The sequence below is a fragment of the Erythrolamprus reginae genome, chromosome 1 (genome assembly GCF_031021105.1).
Source record: "Erythrolamprus reginae isolate rEryReg1 chromosome 1, rEryReg1.hap1, whole genome shotgun sequence".
NCBI classification, from domain to species: Eukaryota; Metazoa; Chordata; class Lepidosauria; order Squamata; family Dipsadidae; genus Erythrolamprus; species Erythrolamprus reginae.
In genome coordinates, this window is record NC_091950.1 from 196,771,670 (window position 1) to 196,795,425 (window position 23,756).

General features: G+C 45.4%; 1 protein-coding gene across 3 annotated transcripts in view; it reads left to right on the top strand.

Moving 5' to 3' along the window:
• ITPRID2 (ITPR interacting domain containing 2) overlaps window positions 1-23,756 on the top strand; it is an 86,529-nt gene that overhangs the window by 18,271 nt on the left and 44,502 nt on the right. For all 3 annotated transcript variants that reach the window (XM_070731880.1, XM_070731879.1, XM_070731881.1), the window contains 4 exons: window positions 3,711-3,760; window positions 4,804-4,860; window positions 20,259-20,298; window positions 23,190-23,288. In XM_070731880.1, coding sequence (XP_070587981.1) covers window positions 3,711-3,760; window positions 4,804-4,860; window positions 20,259-20,298; window positions 23,190-23,288 — 246 coding nt within the window. The remainder of the gene's footprint in view (window positions 1-3,710; window positions 3,761-4,803; window positions 4,861-20,258; window positions 20,299-23,189; window positions 23,289-23,756) is intronic.

Below are 23,756 nucleotides of genomic sequence, written 5' to 3' on the forward strand. Positions count from 1 at the left end.
ATTAACATTCTATTATATTGCAATTTCAGTTAAGACATATACAGAGAGCTCTTAATTCCTCTTCTAACTCCATTTCCGGGATGGATTGAATAATGTTATGTGTAATTTATTAATAACTCTTGCCAAGTTTGTTTTTGCAGCTTCTAAAATTTGCATTTTGCTGATAGGAAAATAGTGCAAGCATCGTTGCTTATATATATTTAACTTGTATGCTCTATTTTGTACCTCTACTCTCTTGGGTTTTATTTATTTTTATTTTGTCTGAATCACTGGCTTGTAGTAAGGGATTTGATTTGATTTGTCAATGATGATTGTTCTAATTTACTTCGGATACAAGTAAAGGCATGAATCAAAAATAAGTGGAGTCTGAAAACCAAAATTGTCCATGTTGAACCTTAAGAAAATAACAATCTTCAGCACATAATTTTGTTTTTGATGCAGTACTTGATGCAGAGTAGCAAGAAACTTCTCAAAACTCAGCAAGCTGAATATTATGCAGCACAGTGAAAAAGGATGGATAAGGGAGAAAGATGGAGACATTTTAAAAAGTGTTCGATTGCATAGCCATAAAGCTACATTTAAGTAATGATTGAAACTAGAAGCTTTTGGCATTAAGTTAGGCATAGCGTTCAGCATTTAGCCACTAAAGGTCACAGCTACTTGCATTTCTCTTACTTTAGTGAAATACATGTAAAGAACAAAAATAAACATCTACATATCAACAAATGTATTACAGTGATCCCCCGGTTATTGCGTCCCCGACCATTGCGAACAGGGTAATTTGCGATTTTTGAACCCGGAAGTCAAAACACCATCTGCGCATGCGTGCCCTTTTTTCTATGGGCACGCATGCGTAGATGGCGCCCGGCAGATCAGCTGCTGGGCGGCTTCCCTGGGTCTTCCCCCTCTTGCTGGCGGGAGGGCGAAGCCCCCCCAGCACCCGCTCGCCCGCCCTTCGCCCGGGAAGTTCGCCAGGAGTCAGCGGAGAACGGCGCGCCTGCTTTAAAACGATCGGAGCTTTCCAATGAGTCCCGAAGACAAACGTCAAACTTCCGCGTTTGTCTTCGGGACTCATTGGAAAGCCGTGCGGGTGTTTTAAAACGTCGCCGCCGACATGGGCTTGCTAGCACCCCCCCAACCCGGGTTGGGGGTTCGGGGGGGTGCTAGCGAGGCCCCCATGTCGGCAGCGACGTTTTAAAACAGCCGCGCCGCCCCCAATCTTCGGCTCCTCGCTAGCGCTGCGGAAGTTAAAAACACCATCTGCACATGCACAGATGGTGTTTTTACTTCCGCAGCGCTACTTCGCGAAAACCCGCTCGTTGCGGGGGGGTCCTGGAACGGAACCCTCGCAATGAGCGGGGGATCACTGTACTTCTTTATGATCGCAATATCTGTTATATCCCACACTTGGTGAAACTCTAAATAAGTGCAGTTCAAATCTGAGGAGTTGTTTCCATGCCACTCCACTTTTATTTGTAACAGTGTTAATGGAACAACATTAGGAAAGCAATTTATGGCTTCTCCCCCAAGCTTCTCTTCCTGAATGACTTTGGCAGGGAAAGTCATCTCATCAGTTGCCTGACTAATTTATTTGTATGAACCTTAGAAATAATTGTACAAAATGGCTGTTAGCATCTTTGGAGAAAATAAGCAAGTGGTTTTGTGGTGACAGTCTTCTGTGCCTACTCAATGGTTTCCTTCTAGTGTAGGTTAAATAATCTACTAAAGTGGATAGTAAATTGTGTGATGGTAATAGTTAAAGATGATTTTACTTAAAAAACATTTTTTTACTTGTATGATGTGCCATGCTAAGAGATTTGGTGTGTATACATGTAAAAATAAATCCAAGATAATAATTCTTGAAAAAAAAAATTGGAGAGCTGAGTTGCTGACAGATTCACTGGCTGTGGTATCTTTTGTCTTTATCCCATTCAGTGTGCGGAGTTGGCCTTGTCTGCCTGGGTTCTTTGAATACTTTCACTTGTTGATTTCTCCATGCCAGCAGGTGAAACTTTTCACAGTACAGAGATAAACAGACGCACCTGCCGAATTCTGTGCAGGAGGCATCTGTTGATGGGATTAGAGCAGGCCTGGCTAAGCTGGTTTTCTGTTTTCCTTAGCTGGCAGTGCTGCTGAAGTCCTAGAGTTATCAACTGTTGACCTGGAAATAAGGCCTCTTCTTTAAAAGCTGCCACAAAGGAACAGATGGCACACAGCTGTTGCATGTGTTCCTCTCAATATACATTGTACCATAACATAAAACCCAACATACAGAGGCACTATGAATTTTCAGATAGATCTTTCCAGTGGTGAATGAGCTCAAGAGCTGGGCTCCCATCCCATTCTGCAACACTGAGGGTGGGCAGAGAGAGGGAAGAAGGAAGGAAGGGTGCTTCTTCCATTTTATAGTAGGGAGGCCAAGGATCTATAAAGGACTTTGATTATCTGGAGTCACTTGGGAAATATGCCTTCTTTGGTTAATGAAAGGAAGTGTAGGCCGGCTGAGATACATTTGGGAGTAGCAATGAAGGAGGAAGATGTGAAATAGCACCAGTTTCTTCTTCCATTGTTCCGTCATTCCTCCCAACTGCTTCCTTATTATAGCTTCTACTGGGGCTCTTTGTGACTTGGCTAACAGTTGTAAATATTGAAGGCATGGGAGAAGGGAGAACACATGATTCTCAAGCCTATAGGAGAGTCCACAGTCGGTGGGTTGACCTCCGTCCGTCAACCAATCAGGACTGAGCCCATACTGGAATTCTGAGTTCCAAAGTTTCCTCCCCTACTTTCATTGTTTGGCAAGATAAAATCTGGTCGCCATAATTGGGGCAGAGGGTAAACAGATAAGCAGACTATCATATCTTTAGGGTTCACATCGATCTTACTATTTTAGTAGCTTTCAGAAACTCTATGCTCATTGATTTGGTTGTTGGCAAGCCTACAAAGGGTTCATAATACAACATTATGATCCACTTGGTATGTTTCTAGAAATAAGCTCCGCTGGATCCTTGTTGTTAACTATGGTGGTTTATAATTGTAGTCTAAATTGAATAGCAGAATAAAATAAAATGACAAACCTTCTAATTGTGGCCATACAGGGCTATGTGGGTGAGTGGGTCCATTTTATGTCCAAAGCAGGGGTCTCCAACCTTGGCAACTTTAACATTTGTAGACTTCAACTCCCAGAGTTCAACTCCCAAAGCTGGCTGAGGAATTCTGGAAATTGAAGTCCACAAGTTTTAAAGTTGTAAGATTGGAGACCCCTGATCTAAACTGCTTATCTTGTCCACTCTTTCTGAATTGGATATAGGAACATGGCAGAAAAGTGTTTTAAAATATGAATTAATTTTCAATTAATGTATTTTCTCTCTGAATCATTAAGACATTTCAAACGTGACTAATTCTTCACCTTTATGTTGCTGTGCTAGCCCACACTTAAGAGAGCTTGTGCAATCTTGCCCATACTTATTTGGAAATGAGATCCAACAGTTTTCACTTCTTGTAGTTACAACTTAATTGGCTTTTGCAACTAGTATCGGTATAGAGACTCCGTTTTCTCAGAGTGGACTTTGTAAGTTGTATGTACGCGTGCATGCACAATTTCAGGAAGAGGAGTTGGCGGATGTGAAAAAGTCAGCTTTTCAAGGAAGGATGTGAAGAAGCAAGTTTTAAAGAAGTCATACATATTTTAATCTCTTTTGTGGTTTTAGAACACCATTGGGAGCTTCCTTGGATGAGCAGAGCAACCCAGCATTAAAAGGTAAATATCTGGCATGTTCTGACTTCTCTGTTTTGTTGCTCGTTGCGCAGAAAATGCAAGCATAATATTTACTCTCCAAAATGCAGTTTGAATTGAAAGCTGTTTGGTTGTTTTGAAGAGAATTTTGGGTCCCTGAACTCCCAGCACTGTTGTGAACAGGAATGAGATATTCAGGGTTAAGTATTTACAGTAGTTATGTCTCTCTCATGCTAAAGCTGTGGTAAGTGAGACTCTTGTGTAGATATGCCTGTTGGAAGGAGAGAACGAGAAAGAAGCATATTGTGAAGTAGGTCAGCCTTTCAGTACACTCTTTCTTGACTGGCTCTGACTGAACTCACCACACCTGAAAAGTTACCACCTGCACAAACCAGAATGCAAAAGTTCAAAGTACGACAAGAATGTGCAGGTAGTGACAGAGCCAAGAAGAAGCCTTTGCAATACCTGGAGTTCTTACATTTCATTTTCCAGCGATGAAAGGGAATGCTTGTTCCCAGATAATATTTAGGCTTGAAACTTTTGATAAGCAGTTTAAAAACGTTACAGCTTTGTGTCATGTTTCATGTGAATTAGTAGTACTAAGATATGTGACATTTGTTGATAGGAAATTGCTCTTTTTTTTTCCTTTTTAGCTTGACAATATCTGGAGATTTTCTTTGTCTTATAAGATTGGACATTTTTGTTCAAAACTGCCAGTGCTAACATTTTGGGGCTTATTAGACTGTAAAAAGCCTGTAAATGTCATTACAACTTTGTACAATATGCTAGTGCATGTGGTAATTAAAGTATGGGATTAGAACAAGGACCATCTTTAAACTCATTTTCAATCCTGTAATCCTAATACAATTTGGGTCGGTCAGTATTTCGCAGGGCTGTTGTAACGAGGAATGAAAGTGGAGAAGGGAATGCTATATGAAGGAAAGATGAGATACAAATAAATAAATATTCCCAAAATATGTTTAGTGTTTTAATATACAATTGATGGAATTGCTGGAAAATAACCACAACAATAGATTTTGATTTTGCCCAACTGATATGTCTTTTAGGCATGCTGGTGAGGAATGGAGGAAGTTTTGAAGATGATTTATCTCTGGGAGCAGAAGGTGGGTGTGGCATTAAGCATATGATTTTTTAAAATAAATAAATAAATAAAACTACTCTGCTTTTCTAAAACTGAACAGTGTATTTTTATTCAAATTGAAGCATGTGAGCTTACTAGTTGTTACTGTAAAAATGTAGGAAGAGATCCTTGAAAAAATGTGTCAGAAATCTTTCAGTAAAATATAATAGTACAGTGGTACCTCTACTTAAGAACGCCTCTACTTAAGAACTTTTCTAGATAAGAACTGGGTGTTCAAGATTTCCCCCCCCCCCTTCTTAAGAACCATTTTCTACTTAAGAACCGGAGCCCAGAAAAATTTCTCAGGAAATTTGAGAGCGGCATGAAGGCCCGGCCAGTTTCCTGCCATTCCCCCTTTAATCCTGGCCATTTTGGGCTTTTCTGGGCTGTCAGAGGAGCCTTTCGGAAGCACTTAAGGAGGCTTTGGCAGCCCAGAGCGAACGGAGCATTTTCCTTTCTCTGGGTGCTTGGAGAGGGAATAAACCACTTCGCTATGGTGACTCCCTCGTGCTGTGTCCCATACACCTGGTGCAAGGTTGCCTCCCGGAGCGTCTGGCACGGAAAGGCAAAAGGGGGCACTTCGCCCGAGCCAGATCAACTCAGCTTCAACCTAACCAAGGAGTCACCACAGTGAAGGAAAGGTACTGGCTACAAAGTGAATGGGCAAGAGGAGAGGGGAGCCCTTCAGCATGGGAAGGAAGAGGAAGCAGGTAGGAGCAACAGCAGCCGCCTTTCAGTCAAAGGAGTGGGAGGTTTCTCCCTTTCGCCTGCCTGGGTTTCTCTCTCTGGTTCAGTTTATGGGAGGCAGCCTTGCGCCGGTGTATGGGAGACATGTGCTCCTCCTCGCCGCCTCAGAGTCTCTATTTTTTTAAAAAAAGTTTTGAATTTTTTTGATTCCCCTCACCTTCCTTCGGCAGCAACTGTCCTCCTCCTCTTCTTCCTCCTCCTCCTCCCATCCAAATTCCGAGCTTTTATTTCTTTCCTAATGGGTTTGCACGCATTATTTGCTTTTACATTGATTCCTATGGGAAAAATTGCTTCTACTTAAGAATGTTTCTACTTAAGAACCTGGTCATGGAACGAATTAAGTTCTTAAGTAGAGGTACCACTGTATCTGCAAATCTTTTTCATTTTTCAAAATGAGACAAGTATACTCATGGAAAATTATGTTTCAGTGAGACATTACAACTTTCTTTAAATTTCACTCCTCTGTTTCATATTAACCAAAATATTATGCAGATTGTACTTAGAGTCACGTACATTGCTGTAAAAATTTTGTTTTCAGATTAGTTATTTTATTAAAATATCTTCATCAGCTGAGTGATTTGTTTGTTTTAAACCACAAACCTTCAAGATTCGGGGTATTGAATCATTTATTCCCCATGCCTCATTTGTGTTTCTATGACCTGATTTTATGTAATAAACAATTGCGATATAACTTGTTTAGCTAACGTTTTGTCCAGTTATCCCCATTATTACTTCTTGTGCAACAGCCCATTATTGTAGATCGGATAGATGTTTCTTATTATAGAAAAATAAAATGTTACTTGGGGAGACTGAGTTGCTCAATATTTCAAGCCTGAACAACAAAAGTCAACCACAAATTGCTATTTCAAAGCCTAACAGCTCCTGACTCCATTCACTAACCTAATCTTATTCTGACTTCCTTGCCAGCATAGTGAGGAGTATGAAAAAGCATTTTCCTGGTTGTGAGAGAACAACATTGTTTTTACTTTGTTCGTAATTTTTCTCTCTAAGACAACTTCCATGGTTGCCATGAGGCTTTTAATTTTAATAGTTATTAACCAATGATATAAATACCCCGCAATGCAGTGAGCAAAATAGTTCTTGTCTTTTGTCCTCCATGACAAGCGTGGACAGAAAATATCTGCCTAGCAGACCTGCATTAGCAATTGGATCAGGTGTTTGTGTGCTCCAGAACAGTCTTCCATGGGACCGTGAAATTGCCCAGCCATAATATTTGGAACTAGAAAAATAGGATAGGGAATTCTGGGAGTTGGAATCTCAGCATATTGAAATAGGATTAATTTCAGAAACGCTGCTTGGGAATATTGTACCTTGAAGAGATTGGTTTTAGCCTGCCAGCTAATCTGAAGTATTTAAGAATGGTTCTACTTTGGGTCTGTCTGGTATTAATTTGAATGTACACCATCACAGTAATGGGATCAGACTCTTGCAAGAAAAATGTTAACGTTTTCTAGAATCGTTAAAAAAAAGATATATTTTATGGGATTTATAAACATCAAATCAGAGTGTATTGGCATTAGGTTTCTCACAACAAACTTGAATTAAGACTCATTGTTTGAATTAACTTGATTTCTCTTCATAATTAATCATGTGGAATGCACAGAAAGATTTCAAGAATTAGATGCCAATTAGATGGTGAAGTGTTTATGGCCTTGTCTGAGCCAGGCCAAAGTTTTACCTTTCGGCCTCTTCAGCTTTTGCAATATTTAGTACGTGTCTTGGAATCAGATATGTATTAAAACCAGCTTCTCCGTACTGAAGGAGCGGGTCCAGCAGTCACATGGGTTGCTCATGTCCAATCCGGTGGAACTGAGCCTAGTGTTAAAAAAGCTTGCCGGATCCGCCCCTTCCCCAGAATTCGCTCAGTTCGCATATCCTGCGGTTGTATTGTGATAGCTCGTTCAACATTCTAACACCTTCCCTTCGATCTTTTCCTTCAAAAGTAGTAAGAATTATTTTACCATTATTATTTACTTGCACTATAGCGCCAGCCGTTTGTGGCTCGGCTTTTTTCCTTTGGAGAAGTTGCGGTTTCGTTTTCCCCCGGCGGTTTTGCCGTGTACGATCCCCGCTGCCGCTTGTGGATTCCTCTAATCCTTTGGCTTGGAGGTCTTGGTGCAAGTATTGATTTATTGATTTATTGATTCATTATTGTATATTATTAAAGGGCTTAAGAAATACCTCCTGCGGAGTGAGACGTCTTGCTAGTCTCCTGGACTTAGTCGATCGCTTCCCCTTTAAGAAAGATTAAAACGGAGCGATTTTTCGGCGCGAAGGCCTTCACGCCCTTTTTAAATTTAGGCCTCTCGTGTTGGCCTCCTGCCAGCCGCGTAGGCCTCAGTCCACCGCGTGGATCCCGGAGCGGGCCTTGGGACGCCCAGGCTTAATTCTCCACCGGCTAAGCCTCCAACCAGAGTGCCTTGGTTTACTTAATTATAAAGTTTAGGGAGGCTGGCCCCGCTGGATTTGGGGACACGAACTCTGGGTTTGCCCAGATTGCCCTCAAGTCTCAGCAGCTTCGAGGCCTCGAAGCAGGATCCATTCCTCTTGGGAAGTCCTTGAAATTCTTCTCCTTATTTATTCAATTATTGGCTCAGCCTTGTCTTCTGTTAATTGTCAGACTATGGCTACTTTTCCCAAGAGAGGCACAACAAAAGGTCCCAGAGAGGCCAGGCCTACAGGCGATGAGATTACTAGTATCCCCCAGGCCTCTTCCTCCTCTTCTCCAGGGGCCCGCCCCTCGACCAAGGTCACCAGGGCCGAGAAGAGAAGGGACCTAGCCCTACAAAGAATACATGACAAATCAGCAAAACGTTTGAAAGTACAGGCCCAAGTACTCAGTAGTCAAGACCCCCCAGAGGCTTCTAGTCTACCTCCTTCTGGGGTCCCTGTGTTATCTCTGGATGAGCCTAACCTAGACAGACCCCAACCTAACCTATGGGGCATAGGTCCAGAGGAACCAGATATTATTGAAGATTCCCCCCAGCCAGGATCCTCCCAGGCCTTTAGGGATTCTTCTGCCATTCCTGCTGATATTTCTACTTTACCTCCTGAGTTCCAATCTATTTTTGCTGTGTTGTCCAAGGCCATTGATGCCAAACTCTCCACCATCAATGAGCTTCCCTTACCTCCTCCTCCTCCTCGTCCCTCCCGCCCCTTGGGTTCTTCCCCAGCGGTTAGAGCTCCTATTCAGGATGATTCAGATTCCTCTCAGGACGAATATGAGGATATGGAGGATGATGAGGATCCCTTTCAAGGCCTCTCAGATGATGAGGAATCCCAAATAAAGGTTCCTTCTCCAATTACTATTTTTCCTTCTCAATTATTCAAATCTCTTCTCCTCAAAGCTAGAATTTCTACGGGATTAGCGGCCCAGGAGAAACAAGCCTCCACTTCCACTGATCCCCCGGAGGAGAATTTACCTTACTTCACAGAGGAACAGGAGGATAACGAGGTAATTCCTATGCCTAAATTGTTTAAAGATGCTTTACTCAAACAGTGGGATTTCCCAGCCTCTGGCCTTAATCCCTCCACCAAGGACAGAAAGTTGTACAAACTTTCCTCTTCCTATGAAGAGCTCCTATCTTTTCCCAAACCGGATGAACCTGTCAGGATCCTTCACTCGGCAGCGGCTGTGCCAGGCGAAGCGGAGGAAGTCCTCCGCCCAGAGGACAAGCGGATTGAACAAATGCTCAAAAGAGGATTCACCGCAGATTCCTGGGCCATTAAAAGTTCTGCAGCAGCTTCCTTTTTCTCCAGAGCCATGCTTCTGTGGCTTCGCCAACTTCAACAGCATATTCCTCCCGATGACTTGAGAGGTCAACAAGACTTCAACAAGGTCTTTGCAGCTGCCCAGTACGTGGCTGATGCCACCTTGCAATCTACTAGATTTTCTGCTAAGTCTATTGCAGCTTCTACAACGGCAAGAAGACTCCTATGGATTCGCCCTTGGCAAGCGGGAGTACGCCAGAAGTGGCAGTTATCCCAGGGACCCTTAAAGCGCGACCTTCTTTTCGGTGATCTTCTGGATCCACTCCTCACGGAAACCACGGACAAGAAGAAAGTTTTGGGTCCAACCACAAAAAAGGTTACCAAAACGCAGTCCTTTCGTCGCCCAGGGCGCCAGCAAGATCAAGCGGCTTCCTATCAGAGATCTCCAGGTCAGTATTCCCCCCGCTTTCGTTCCCAAGGTAGGAACTCCAGGGGCAGAGGTTTTCGCTTCCAAAGGGGAGCGTCCTCTAACAGGGCTTCAAAAAAACCTAGATGGTAATCTTTCCTCAATTCCCATAGGGGGTCGCCTAGCCCATTTCGCCTCTAATTGGCGTCTCACCTCCAAGGACCCCTGGGTCATTGACACTGTTCAAACAGGCCTTCTTTTAGAATTTATTTCTCCTCCCCCGAAACGTTTTATTTCCTGCCCTTCTCCCAGGTCCTCCTCAGATTGTAACCGTATGGAGGAGGCCATTTCTCATTTATTGTCCATCAGAGCCATTCAACCGGTTCCTTCCGGTCAGAAGGGCCTAGGTTTTTACTCCATCCTATTTATGGTTCCAAAGTCCTCCGGAGGTTGGAGAGCTATTTTGGATTTAAAGAAACTAAACCTATTCATCAAATATAGGAAGTTTAAGATGCACTCCTTATCTTCTATTTTGGCCGCCATCCACACGGGAGATTTCATGGTCTCCTTAAACCTCACTGAGGCCTACCTCCACATTCCTATAGCCAAATGCCACAGAAAATTTTTACGTTTTTCCTTTCAAGGCAGGCATTTCCAGTATAGAGCGATGCCATTTGGCCTTTCTTCGGCCCCTCGGGTCTTTACAAAGCTCTTGGGGTCCCTGGCGGCCTATATCCGGGCGTCTCCCATCCACATTTTATGTTATCTTGATGATATTTTGATTCATGGGAACTCCCTAGAGAAAGTGAAAACAGACCTTTCTGTCACCATGTCAGTCCTTCAGGACCATGGATTTTCCATCAACTTTGATAAAAGTCACCTCCAACCTTCCACATCCATCTTACACCTGGGATCCATTATTAATTCAGAATCCTCCCAGGTTTTTCTCTCTCCCGAGAGAAAACTCAGTATAGGGGAGTTAATTTCTAACATTTTATCTAATTCTTCAGTATCCATAGTAACTCTGTCATCCCTTTTGGGGAAGATGGTGTCATGCATAGGCATCATTCCCTGGGCTCGCCTTCATGCTAGGGAACTCCAGTGGCTCCTATTACCCTTTCAGAGATCGGGGCACAGCAACTCAAATCGTCGCATTGTCATCCCACCAAGTGTTCGCAGATCCTTCAAGTGGTGGAAGTCTCCGGCCATGGACAAAGGATCCCCGTTCAGGTGCCCGGATCAATTTGTCATCACCACAGATGCCAGTCTATCGGGATGGGGCGCCCACGCCCAGGGGATGATAGCCCAGGGCACGTGGTCCCCGGAGGAAGCTTCCAGGCCAATCAATTGGCTAGAGTTAAGAGCCGTTTCCCTGGCTCTGAAGCATTTCTCTCCTCGCATTCCCAACCGGCACGTTCTCATTCTCACCGACAACATTGCCACAAAAAGCCATATCTGCAGACAGGGGGGCACGAGATCCAAGGCCCTCATGAGGGAGGCCCTCAAGTTAGGCCTTTGGGCGGAAAAACATCTTCGGTCGCTCCTAGCCGACCACATCTCGGGGAGCCTCAACGTCCAGGCGGATTGGCTATCTCGAGCAACGATAGACCCAGGAGAGTGGAACCTCCATCAAGACCTGTTCCATCAGATCAGCCTCAGATTCGGCCTACCAATCCTGGATCTCTTCGCGACCAATGCGAACGCCCAACTCCCTCGCTTCTTTTCCAGATTTCCATCCCCGGGAGCGGAAGCAATCAATGCCCTCCGGAGTCCATGGCCTCCAGGCCTACTCTACGCATTTCCTCCAATTCCAATTCTCCCGGACGTGATTCACAAGGTCCTCACCGAGAGGGCCCGAGTAATCTTAATCGCCCCTCATTGGCCCCGCCGGCCCTGGTTCGCGGATCTCCAACAGCTGTCCGTCCAGGACCCTTGGCGACTCCCCGTTTCGGGGGATATGCTGCGGCAGGGGGCCTCATTCCATCCAGACCCGGAGTGGTTCCACCTCACCGCCTGGCTGTTATCAGGAGAGACTTAGAACTGCGTGGTCATGACTCCGATTCAGTAGAGGTCATTTTAAAGGCCAGAAGGGGTTCGACCAATCGAATCTACGACCACACGTGGTCCAAGTTTCACCAGTGGTGTCTACAGGAAGGTCTCTCTCCTCTGTGCATCCCCATACACAGAATCATTTCCTTCCTTATGCAAGGCTTCCATAAAGGACTTTCCACCAGCACCCTCCGGCGTCATCTGGCAGCCATTTCATCTGTCCTAGGGGGTCCCCGCAGACAGCCTCTCCGATCCTTCCCTGAAGTTCAGGAATTCCTCAAGGGCATAGCCAACCTCAGACCTTCCAAGGTCCACAGGTATCCATCCTGGGATTTGCCACGGGTTCTCCATTCCCTCACGCAGGCACCATACGAACCCCTAAAATCGGCGTCCCTCAGGTACCTATCCTTTAAGGTAGCATTCCTGGTGGCTATTACCTCTGCACGACGCATTTCGGAGTTGGCTGCCCTCTCAATCAGGCAGGACCTTTGTCAATTCCATCAGGACAAGGTAGTCTTGCGACTGGACCCCACCTTCTTACCCAAGGTCAGTTCCATGTTCCACAGAACTCAGGATATTGTCCTACCATCCTTCTGCCTCCAACGAGACCATCCCTTGGCAATTAGATGGCACACCCTGGATCTTATTAGAGCGCTGAGAATCTATATCCAACGCACTGGACCCTTTCGGAGGTCAGAAGCACTGTTTATAGCCTATCACCCCAGAGTCATGGGGGCCAAAGTGTCTTCAACAGTAATAGGCCGTTGGATCAGAGGGACTATATCTAAGGCCTATGAATCGGCCTCCCTCTCAGTCCCAAGGAACATCACAGCGCATTCCACCAGGAGCGCAGCCACCTCGGCCGCTTGGGCGACTCAAGCCCCGTTGGAGGAGGTCTGCAAAGCAGCCACTTGGGCCTCGCCAAATTCCTTCATCAGGCACTACAAGATTGATGCTTACGCTTCAGCGGACGCTGCCTTCGGCAGAAGGGTACTCCAATCCGTTATCTCACACGATAGCAATCTAATCCCTCCCTAGGGACCATCTATTGGGTATGTCCCATGTGACTGCTGGACCCGCTCCTTCAGTACGGAGAATAGGCGTTGATTGCTTACCTGAACGCCTCTTCTCGTACGGTGAGCGGGTACAGCAGTCACTTCCCGCCCTTGTATGTGTCTTCTTTACCTTCTATAATCCTTTTCCTCTAACAATAAGAGTTGAACACTACAGAGCTTCACAGCTGAGCCTAGTCTATGGATTCGCGAATTCTGGGGAAGGGGCGGATCCGGCAAGCTTTTTTAACACTAGGCTCAGTTCCACCGGATTGGACATGAGCAACCCATGTGACTGCTGTACCCGCTCACCGTACGAGAAGAGGCGTTCAGGTAAGCAATCAACGCCTATTTTCGGATACTTGAAAAGTGGAATAATTGGTATTATTGGAGACTTCTGTTTCACTGTTAATGGCAAGCACATTTTTTATAGGATTTTAAAATCAAATTACATCTGTGATCAATCTAAATGTTTCTATGTATGCCCCCTTCTTTGTATCTCTCCTTGACTTAAAGGTTTTAATTATGCAGTTTTTGTTTATAAACAAATCTTTTTAGCATCGAAAGGATGCTCCTCATTTTGTCTGTAGAGTACTGATGATATTAAGATGATATATGTTAAATATAGGCCAAAAATGCCAAGCTATGATTATGATAATCATAAAGCACAAATCCTGCACCGTATTTCTCTTATTTTTAACCCAACAGAATGTTTGGAGGGCATTAGATAGAGGCTTGGCACTCTCCATCAGTGGAGAAACTCTGACAACTCAACAGAATGAGGCCAAACTTGGTCTGTGGAAAGAAAACAACAAAAGAGAGTTGACAAATGGCTGGATCAAGTGGGGAATATAGAGTGAAGAAAAAAAAAGATCCCATTGAATCCCTTTGGGCAGCAGCCTAGAAAGATGCTATGACTGTTTCATTGTAACGCTCTCCTTCTCCCCTCACCCCCAACCCACACATGACGTAATCCAGAACTAAGGGTATCCATTCTGCCCTGGCCTTCCCATTGCATATATAAGCATAAACATTGGGAGATGAGATGCAACCTAATCAGAAGCAACCACACACATAGAGAGATATACACTTTCATTCTACAGAGAAAAATACAGATGAGTCTTATGGACATTGGCGGTAAAGGAATTAAGCGAATTCTCTTGGCCTCATGCCAAATAAATATTTATGCAAGGGACTTGCTAGACATTCTAATGGAGGAACTTTTTTTCAGGCTCAGAATGAAAAGCGTCACCTATTGCTCATATATTTATCCTCATGTAGATAGTTCATTCAATGCACCAGGTCTTAATTTATGTGAGTGTATCCTTTGTGATTTGTAAACCATGGTCTATGACTTAACATATTGCATGAACCCAGCCAATTGAGATTTCTCCGTACTGAAGGAGTGGGTCCAGCAGTCACATGGGTTGCTCCTGTCCAATCCGTTGGAACTGAGCCTAGTATTAAAAAAGAGTGCTGGATCCGCCCCTTCCCCAGAATTCGCTCAGTTCGCATATCCTGCGGTTGTATTGTGATAGCTCGTTCAACATTCTAACACCTTCCCTTCGATCTTTCCTTCAAAAAATAGTAAGATTTATTGTCTTTATTTATTACTTGCACCATTGCGCCAGCCGTTTAAAGAAAAAAAAAAAAAAAAAGTAAAAAAGCGGCTCGGCTTTTTCCCTTAGGAGAAGTTGCGGTTTCGTTTTCCCCCGGCGGTTTTGCCGGTTACGATTCCTGCGGCCGCTAGTGGATTCTTCTAATCCCTTGGCCCGGAGGTCCTGGTGCAAGTATTTATCGATTACATTGATTATTTATCGTATAAATATATTAAGGGCTTAAAATAATACCTCCTGCGGAGTGAGACGCCTTCCAGTCTCCTGGACTTAGTCGATCGCTTTTCCCTTAAGAAATTCTACGGAGCGATCTTTTCGGCGCGAAGGCCTTCGCGCCCTTTTTTAAATCTAGGCCTCTCGTGTTGGCCTCCTGCCAGCCGCGTAGGCCTCAGTCCACCGCGTGGATCCCGGAGCGGGCCTTGGGGGTCCCAGGCTAAATTCTCCACCGGCTAAGCCTCCAACCAGAGTGCCTTGGTTTACTTAATTATAAAGTTTAGGGAGGCTGGCCCCGCTGGATTTGGGGGCACGAACTCTGGGTTTGCCCAGATTGTCCTCACTCTTCAGCAGCTTCGAGGCCTCGAAGCAGGATCCATTCCTCTTGGGAAGTCCTTGAAATTCTTCTCCTTATTATTCAGTTATTGGCTCAGCCTTGTCTTCTGTTAATTGTCAGACTATGGCTACTTTTCCCAAGAGAGGCACTACCAAAGGTCCCAAAGAGGTTAGGCCTACTGGTAATTCTACTGAAGTTCCCCAGGCCTCTTCCTCCTCCTTCTCAGGCACCCATTCCTTAGCCAAGCCCACCAGGGTTGAGAAGAGAAGGGACCCAGCCCTACAAAAAATACATGATAAACCAAACTTTTAAGGTGCAGGCCCAAGTGCATATCAATCCAACCCCCCCGGAGGCCTCTAACCTGCCTCTTTCTGGGGTTCCTGTGCTATCCCTGGATGAGCCAAACCTAAATCCACCCCAACCTAACCTATGGGGTTTAGGTCCAGAGGAGCCAGATATTACCGAGGATTCCTCCCAGCCAGAACCTGCTCAGGCCCTCAGGGATCCTCCGGCCCTTCCGGCTGATATTTCTTCCTTGCCACCGGAGTTTCAGTCTATCTTGACTATTCTGACTAACACCATTGACGCTAAACTCTCATCTTTCAATGTGCCTTCTCTGTCTCATCCCTCTCCACGCTCCTCCCGTCCCGTGAGTTCTTCTCCTTCCTACAGAGCCCCAGCCATGGAGGTCTCTGACTCCTCTCAGGAAGAGGATGAGGACGTGGATGCAGAAGAGGATGATGACCCATTTCAGCGTCTGTCGGAAGATGAGGAATCTCAGATTAAGATTCCAGCCCCAGCTGCTATCTTTCCTTCGCAGCCTTTCAAATCTCTCCTGCTTAAGGCTAGAGTATCCACGGGGCTAGCCGGGCAAGAAAAACAGGCTACTTCTTCCTCAAATCCTCCGGAGGATAATCTTCCTTTTTTTCATGAAAGAACAGGAAGACAATGAGGTAATTCCTATGCCCAAGTTGTTTAAGGATGCCTTGCTTAAACAGTGGGACCACCCAACTGCTGGCTTTACTCCCACTCCCAAGGACTAGAAGCTCTACAAGCTCTCCTCCGTCTATGAGGAACTCCTAACATGTCCCAAGCCAGATGAACCAGTGAAGACCCTCCACTCGACTGCCGCCATGCCTGGCGAAGCAGAGGAGGTCCTCCGGCCAGAGGACAAACGACTTGAGCAATGCTCAAAAGGAGTCTTCTTGCAGACTCATGGGCCTTTAAGAGTGCTGCAGCGGCATCCTTCCTTTCCAGAGCTATGCTCTTGTGACTTCGTCAGCTCCAACCACACCTGCCTCCAGATGACTTACGGGGCCAACAGGATTTCAACAAAATCTTCGCAGCTGCCCAATATGTAGCAGATGCTACCCTCCAATCTTCCAGGTTTGCAGCCAGGTCAGTAGCAGCCTCCACAACGGCCAGAGGACGTCTATGGCTCCGCCCTTGGCAGGCGGGAGTAAGACAGAAGTGGCAGTTAGCCATGGGTCCGCTGAAACGTGACCTCCTCTTCGGAGACCTTCTGGACCCTCTCCTTACAGAGACCACAGACAAGAAAAAGGTCTTGGGACCTACCACCTAGAAGGTCCCTAAACCGTAGCCCTTTCGGCGCACAGGGCGTCTACAGGATCAGAGCTTCGCATTTCAAAGGAGTCCAGGTCAGTTTTCTCCTCGGTTCGATCCCAATCTAGAACCACCAGGGGCAGAGGTTCCCGTTATCAGAGAGGATCCTCTTCTACCAGGGCTTCCAAAAGAGCCAGATGGTAAGTTTTCCTCCTTTCCCATAGGCGGTCGCCTAGCCTGGTTCTCTTCCGCCTGGCACCGTTCTTGTAAGGACCCCTGGGTCATTGACACTGTGGAAAGGAGCCTAAGGTTAGAGTTCATTTCACCTCCCCCTAACCGTTTTCTTTCGTGTCCTTCTCCCAGTTCCCCTCCATCTCGTATCCGAATGGAGGAGGCTGTTTTCTCTTTTGTTGACTATTGGAGCTTTTCAACCGGTCCCCTCTCTCCAGAGAGGTTTAGGCTTCTCCCATCCTCTTCATGGTCCCTAAGACCTCTGGAGGCTGGAGAGCCATCTTAGATCTAAAAAAATTGAACCGGTTTATAAAATATAGGATTTCAAAATGCATTACTTATCTTCCTTTTTTAGCAGCTCTACATCTGGGAGAATTTATGGTGTCTCTGGATCTCACGGAGGCCTTCCTCCATATCCCCATTGTCAAGGTCCATAGGAATTTTCAGCGCTTTGCCTTTCAAGGCAGGCATTTTCAGTGTAAGGCCATGCCATTTGGGCTCTACTCAGCTCCCAGAGTCTTCACTAAACTCTTGGGATCCTTGGCGGCTCATATCCGGGCTTCTCCCATTCATATTTTATGTTGTTTAGATGACATTTTAATTCATGGAAATTCCAGAACTGGGTGCCGGCAGACCTCTCTTTTACCATGTCGGTTCTACAGAATCATGGTTTCTACATAAATCTTAAAAGGAGCCACCTTGATCCATCCACTTCCATTCTGCATCTGGGAACTATCATTAATTCTGAGTTATCCCAGGTTTTCCTCTCCACTGAGAGAAAACGCAGCCTTTTGGATCTCATTGCTCGCATCCTGCCCCAGCAATCTACCTCCATTGCCACCCTATCTTCCCTTTGGGTAAAATGGTGTCATCTATTGGTATTGTCCCCTGGGCCTGTCTTCACGCCAGGGAACTACAGGGGCTTCTATTACCTCCCAGAGATCGGGCCACAGCAACTCGAATCGTCGCCATTCCACCGACGGTTCGCAGATCCCTCAAGTGGTGGACTTCTCCAGCCCTAGACAAGGGATCTCCCTTCCAGTGCCCCGACCAGTTGTAGTCACCACAGATGCCAGCCTCTCGGGCTGGGGAGCCCACGCCCAGGGCCTTTTAGCTCAGGGCACATGGGCACTGGAGGAGGCTTCCAGGCCCATCAATTGATTAGAATTAAGAGCCGTGTCTCTAGCTCTAAAACAATTCCAATTTCACATCTCCAACCAGCATGTGCTGATTTTCACCGGCAATATAGCCACCAAAAGCCATATTTGCAGACAGGGAGGCACAGGAGCCTAGGCCCTCAGGAGGGAGGCCCTGAAGTTAGGCCTTTGGGCAGAGAAGAATCTCCAGTCGCTTCTAGCCGACCACATCTCGGGGAGCCTCAACGTCCAAGCGGACTGGCTCTCGCGAGCGACCATAGATCCAGGCGAGTGGAATCTCCATCAGTCACTGTTCCACCAAGTCTGCCTCAGGTTCGGCCATTCAGTGCTGGATCTATTGGCGACCAAAAGCCAATGCCCAGCTCCCTCACTTCATCTCCAGGTTCCCGTCTCCGGGAGCAGAGGCAATCACTGCCCTCAGGAGCCCTTGGCCTCCAGGTCTATTGTATGCCTTTCCTCCAATTCCAATTCTGCCAGACGTGATCAACAAAATCCTCCTGGAGAAGGCCCGAGTAACTCTGATTGCCCCTCACTGGCCTCGCAGGCCCTGGTTCGCGGACCTCCAACAATGTCCGTCCGGGACCCCTGGCGACTCCCCGTTTTCGGAGGATAGGTCGCGACAGGGGGCCTCCTTCCATCCAGACCCAGAGTGGTTTCACCTCACCGCCTGGTTATTATCCGGAGGAACTTAGACCTGCGAGGGTATGACCCGGACACAGTGGAAATCATCCTGAAGTCTAGAAGAGGGTCTACCAACCGGATCTACGACCATACTTGGTCCAAATTCCATCATTGGTGCTTGCAGAAGGGCTTGTCTCCCCTGTGTCTTCCCACCCACAGGATAATCACCTTCCTCATGAAAGGCTCCCACCAAGGCCTCTCTACCAGCACCATCCGCCGACACCTGGCCGCCATCTCTTCCGTCTTGGCGGGGCCTCGCAGGCAGCCCCTCCGCTCCCTTCCAGAAATCCAAGAATTTCTAAGAGGAGTGGCCAACTTCAGGCCTTCTAAGATCCACAGATATCTCACCTGGGACTTGCCACGGGTTCTCCATTCTCTTACTCAGGCACCTTACGAACCCCTGAACTCTGCGTCCCTCAGGTACCTATCCTTCAAGGTAGCATTCCTGGTGGCGATTACATCCGCCCGACGCATATCTGAGTTGGCAGCCCTTTCTATCAGACAGGACCTTTGTCAGTTTCACCAGGACAAGGTGGTTCTGCGACTGGACCCCACCTTTCTACCAAAGGTCAGTTCCATGTCCCACAGATCTCAGGATATCATATTACCTTCCATCTGCCTCCAACGAGAGCATCCCCTGGCAACTAGATGGCACACTCTGGTTCTCACTAGAGCGCTAAAGGTTTATATCCAACGCACAGGATCCATCCGGAGGTCTGAAGCACTCTTCATAGCCTACCATCCCAGATCCTTGGGATCCAGAGTGTCTTCTACAGTAATAGGTCGTTGGATCAGAGGGACCATCTCTAAGGCCTACGAGACAGCTTCCCTTTCCATTCCAAGGAATATTACAGCGCATTCCACCAGAAGTGCTGCCACATCTGCCGCTTGGGCGACTCAGGCTCCGTTGGAAGGAGTCTGCAAAGCAGCCACTTGGGCCTCGCCAAATTCCTTCATCAACGATTCGTACGCATCAGCGGACGCTGCCTTCGGCAGAAGAGTACTCCAATCCGTTATCTCTCACGATAGCTATGTACTCCCACCCTAGGGACCTATCTCTTGGGTATGTCCCATGTGACTGCTGGACCCACTCCTTCAGTACGGAGAATAGGCGTTGATTGCTTACCTGAACGCCTCTTCTCGTACGGTGAGTGGGTACAGCAGTCACTTCCCTCCCTTTGTGTGGTCTTCTTTACCTTCTATTCTATTTTCTTATAACACATGACAGTTGAACATTAAAGAGCTTCACTACTGAGCCTAGTCTATGGATTCGCGAATTCTGGGGAAGGGGCGGATCCAGCACTCTTTTTTAATACTAGGCTCAGTTCCAACGGATTGGACAGGAGCAACCCATGTGACTGCTGTACCCACTCACCGTACGAGAAGAGGCGTTCAGGTAAGCAATCAACGCCTATTCTCCAGCAGTTCATTGTAAAAACAGCTTGACGGTGCATGCCTTCAAAATACTGTTTATAAAAGAAAAGTGATTGAATTGTTTGTTACTTCTGTCAATGATCACCAAGCATTTTTGTTTTTATAATTTGTAATGTACAGATTTATGCTCATTCTCTCTTTCCTCTTCCCTCCCACTTTTCAGCTAATCAACTGCATCAAAGCATTGAACAAATGGAAATCTGGTAAAAATTCATTATTTTTGGCTTTGGAGTAATGTCTGACATGAAGTTGATCTTTCTATATGAATGTAATTCATTTTAATAGTTTGTCATCAATACTATAAGCTGATGAGACACAGATGTGAGGAGCTGTTTTTTTCTTTCTTTCTGATTAGCTACATTGTTATCCTTGGATTTTTCTTTAATTCCGAGTTAGATGGTCCACTTTTTAACCCCTATAACCACAAGGCAGATCCCAGACTGATAAATGGAACTTCTACCACTTATTGTGACACTTTTGTAAAACCTCCAGGATCTGGTGAATGGTGAGGGAATCTGGTAACTGCATCACCTTTGCATTACTGTAGTTACTGATGGTTCCAATAATAATTCCTTGTACAGTGGAACCCCGACATAAGAGCTGCTCTACTTAAGAGCAACTCGAGATAAGAGCTGGGAGGGGAGAGATATTTTTGTTCTACTTACAAGCCCAAATTCGAGATACAAGCGCCAAGGAGCTGTCTCCTGAAGCCAAACGCTAACTTCCGTGTTCGGCTTCAGGAGACAGCTGCGAAGCGGCGCGCGTGTTTTAAAAGGTTGCAGCCGGCCTGGGGGGCTCGGGGGGGGGTGCTTGCAGCTTTCTTTCTTGCTCTTTTTCTTTCTCTCTTTTACCTTCCCTTCCTCTATTTCTTCTTTTCTTTCTCCTTCCCACCTTCTTCCCTCCCTCCCTCCCTTCACTCATTCCTCTCTTACTCTCCCCTTTCATAAGTTTCCTTGCTTCCTTCCTCTGTTCCTGTCCCTTCCCCCTTTCTTTCTTTCTTTCTTTCTTTCTTTCTTGCTCTTTTTCTCTCTCTTTTACCTTCCCTTCCTCTATTTCTTCTTTTCTTTCTCCTTCCCACCTTCTTCCCTCCCTCCCTCCCTTCACTCATTCCTCTCTTACTCTCCCCTTTCATAAGTTTCCTTGCTTCCTTCCTCTGTTCCTGTCCCTTCCCTCTTTCCTTCCTTCCTTCCCACCCTCCGTCCATTCATTCACCCATTCCTCTCTTGATCGCTTAAAGCCGGTCCCTGGTGCAAAAAGGGTTGGGGACCTCTGTCCTACAGGATTGGGTGGCAGAGAAGTTGAACATATGTAAATTTAAAAGTTTAAGAAAGTTTACAAGTTAAGTGAAAGAAACTTCATTATTCATTTATATGTACATGTACATTTCTTCATTAAAAACATGTCTTTCTGCATAATTTAGACTAACTTTGTGAGTTTTTTGAGGGCTGGAACCAATTAAAATTATTTACATTAATTCCTATGGGGAAAAGTCGTTCGAGATAAGAGCTGCTCGACTTAAGAGCCCAGGTCCGGAACGAATTAAACTCGTATCTCGAGGTACCACTGTAGTTCCAATTATTGAGAAAAGACTTCAGGATCTTGTGTTTCCATATTATATAGAAATATGAAAAGCCCATTTGATTTTGATTAAAAATATTAAAATTCAAACCTTTATTGTCAGAGTACAACATGTGTACAATGAGTATTGGTTCAGACTCCCTTCATGCACCCTCCCCCAATACAATACAACTCACAGTGAAAGATAGAAAATCCCTAGCCCTGTGAATCCTACTAACAGACACCCAGTCCTATTGCACCCAAGTCAATCATACTATTTTGTTATAAAGTTATTTTTCATTTAGGAGCCTGATAGCCCACAGATAAAAACTGTTCTTCAGCCTGTTTGTGTGGCTGCCTATGCTTTATATCTCCTTCTGGATGGTAGGAGAATAAAGAAGGTCTGACCAGGGTGTGGTAAAAAATATTTACCTCTCATTCTGATTATAACTCAGGGTGTAATTTACTTTTCAACCAAACATGAGTAACTTATAGTCTTTGAAAATTTTGGGGGGTAACCCTCAAATTTTCTCAAATTGTACAGTGATACCTCTACTTACAAACTTAATTCATTCTGTGACCAGGTTGTTAAGTAGAAAAGTTTGTAAGAAGAAGCAATTTTTCCCATAGGAATTAATGTAAAAGCAAATAATGCATATGATTGGGGAAACCACAGGGAGGATGGAGGCCCTGTTTCCTCCCAGGAGATTCCTAGAGAGGCCCCGTGGAGGCTTCTCCCTGCCTTTCCCAGCCCTGTTTCCTCCCAGGAGATTTCTAGAGAGGCCCCACAGAGGCTTCTCCCTGCCTTTTCTGGTTACAGTTTTGGAGGCTCGGGTTTGTAAGTGGAAAATGGTTCTTGAGAAGAGACAAAAAAATCTTGAACACCCGGTTGTTATCTAGAAAAGATCATAAGTAGAGGGTTTCTTAGGTAGAGATACCACTGTACTTCTAAATGCAATATCCCACATTTTGAAAAGAACTGTAATGTTAGTTTAAAATCAGCTTATGGAAAATTCTGACTCTGCTTACATGTCTGAACCCCACCATATACCATGCATCATTTTTCTTGCTGCCTGTAATGGTGCTCTTCATCGAGCTAATAACTTGTGACTGATTTGATCCACATAAATTTCCCACTGCTATGCTTTAGCAAGCAGCAGCCCAAAACATCTGGAAGGAAAAGATTTTACTCTTCAGCTGAAGAAATAAGGGAGACTGTTAAATTGCCATTCCTTTTGTGTTTGTAGATTTAAATTCTTTCAAACTAAAATACTGTGCTGAGATTTTAAAAAAAGTTTTTGTGTGTTTCTCTGGATATGGTAAATACACCTGTAGAACTAGGTGGGGTGCAAAAGAAACAGTTGTGGGCATTGGAAGGGACGATGAGGCTCCCAGTGAAAAGCTGCTGTTGTGCATTGCAACAGAAGTGAGTTTAAGAAAAAACGGAGCAGTAGAATGCTAGATATGTGGGGTATTCCTAAAGGAAGAGGCAAGCTCTCCACCCTTGGGTAATTATGAATTCCCTTTGTGTTGTCAGCAACGGTATATTGGCAAAAGACAAGAGGCTTCAGTTTCATCAGAGGGGGAGAAGTATGAATTCCACTGGCTCAGGAAAAAGCAGTGCAACCGTGTCTAGGTAAGCAAAGGATTATTAGGGTAAAGAACCAGTGGGATTTATTTATTTATTTTTAATTCCACCTCTTTTCTTCTGGGGGAAAAAAAGTCACGTTTTATACATTTTTATCACAGCTCCGCAGGTCTGCAGTTTGGTGATACCTGCCTATTATGGCAGCCTGCATGTTCCTCTTGTCTTATTTGTATATGTTTTGCATTTAAATGTAATAGTCCTTAGTCCTCTCTGAGCTTAATTGTTTCCTTGCGGATGTTCCATTAGCCAAACTAGGTAACATCATCAGTGCTAGTCCTAGCACTGGTACTAATGATGTTACCTAATTTCATCAATAAAATGTCTGCAGGAAAACAACCAAACTCAGAGAGGCCCAAGGAGTCATCAAATTGAAAACATTTTGAAAATGGCAATGAAAATCACTCCTCTATTGCCAGAATAACTCTACAGTGATGTGTTTTGCAGACGAGTCACCTT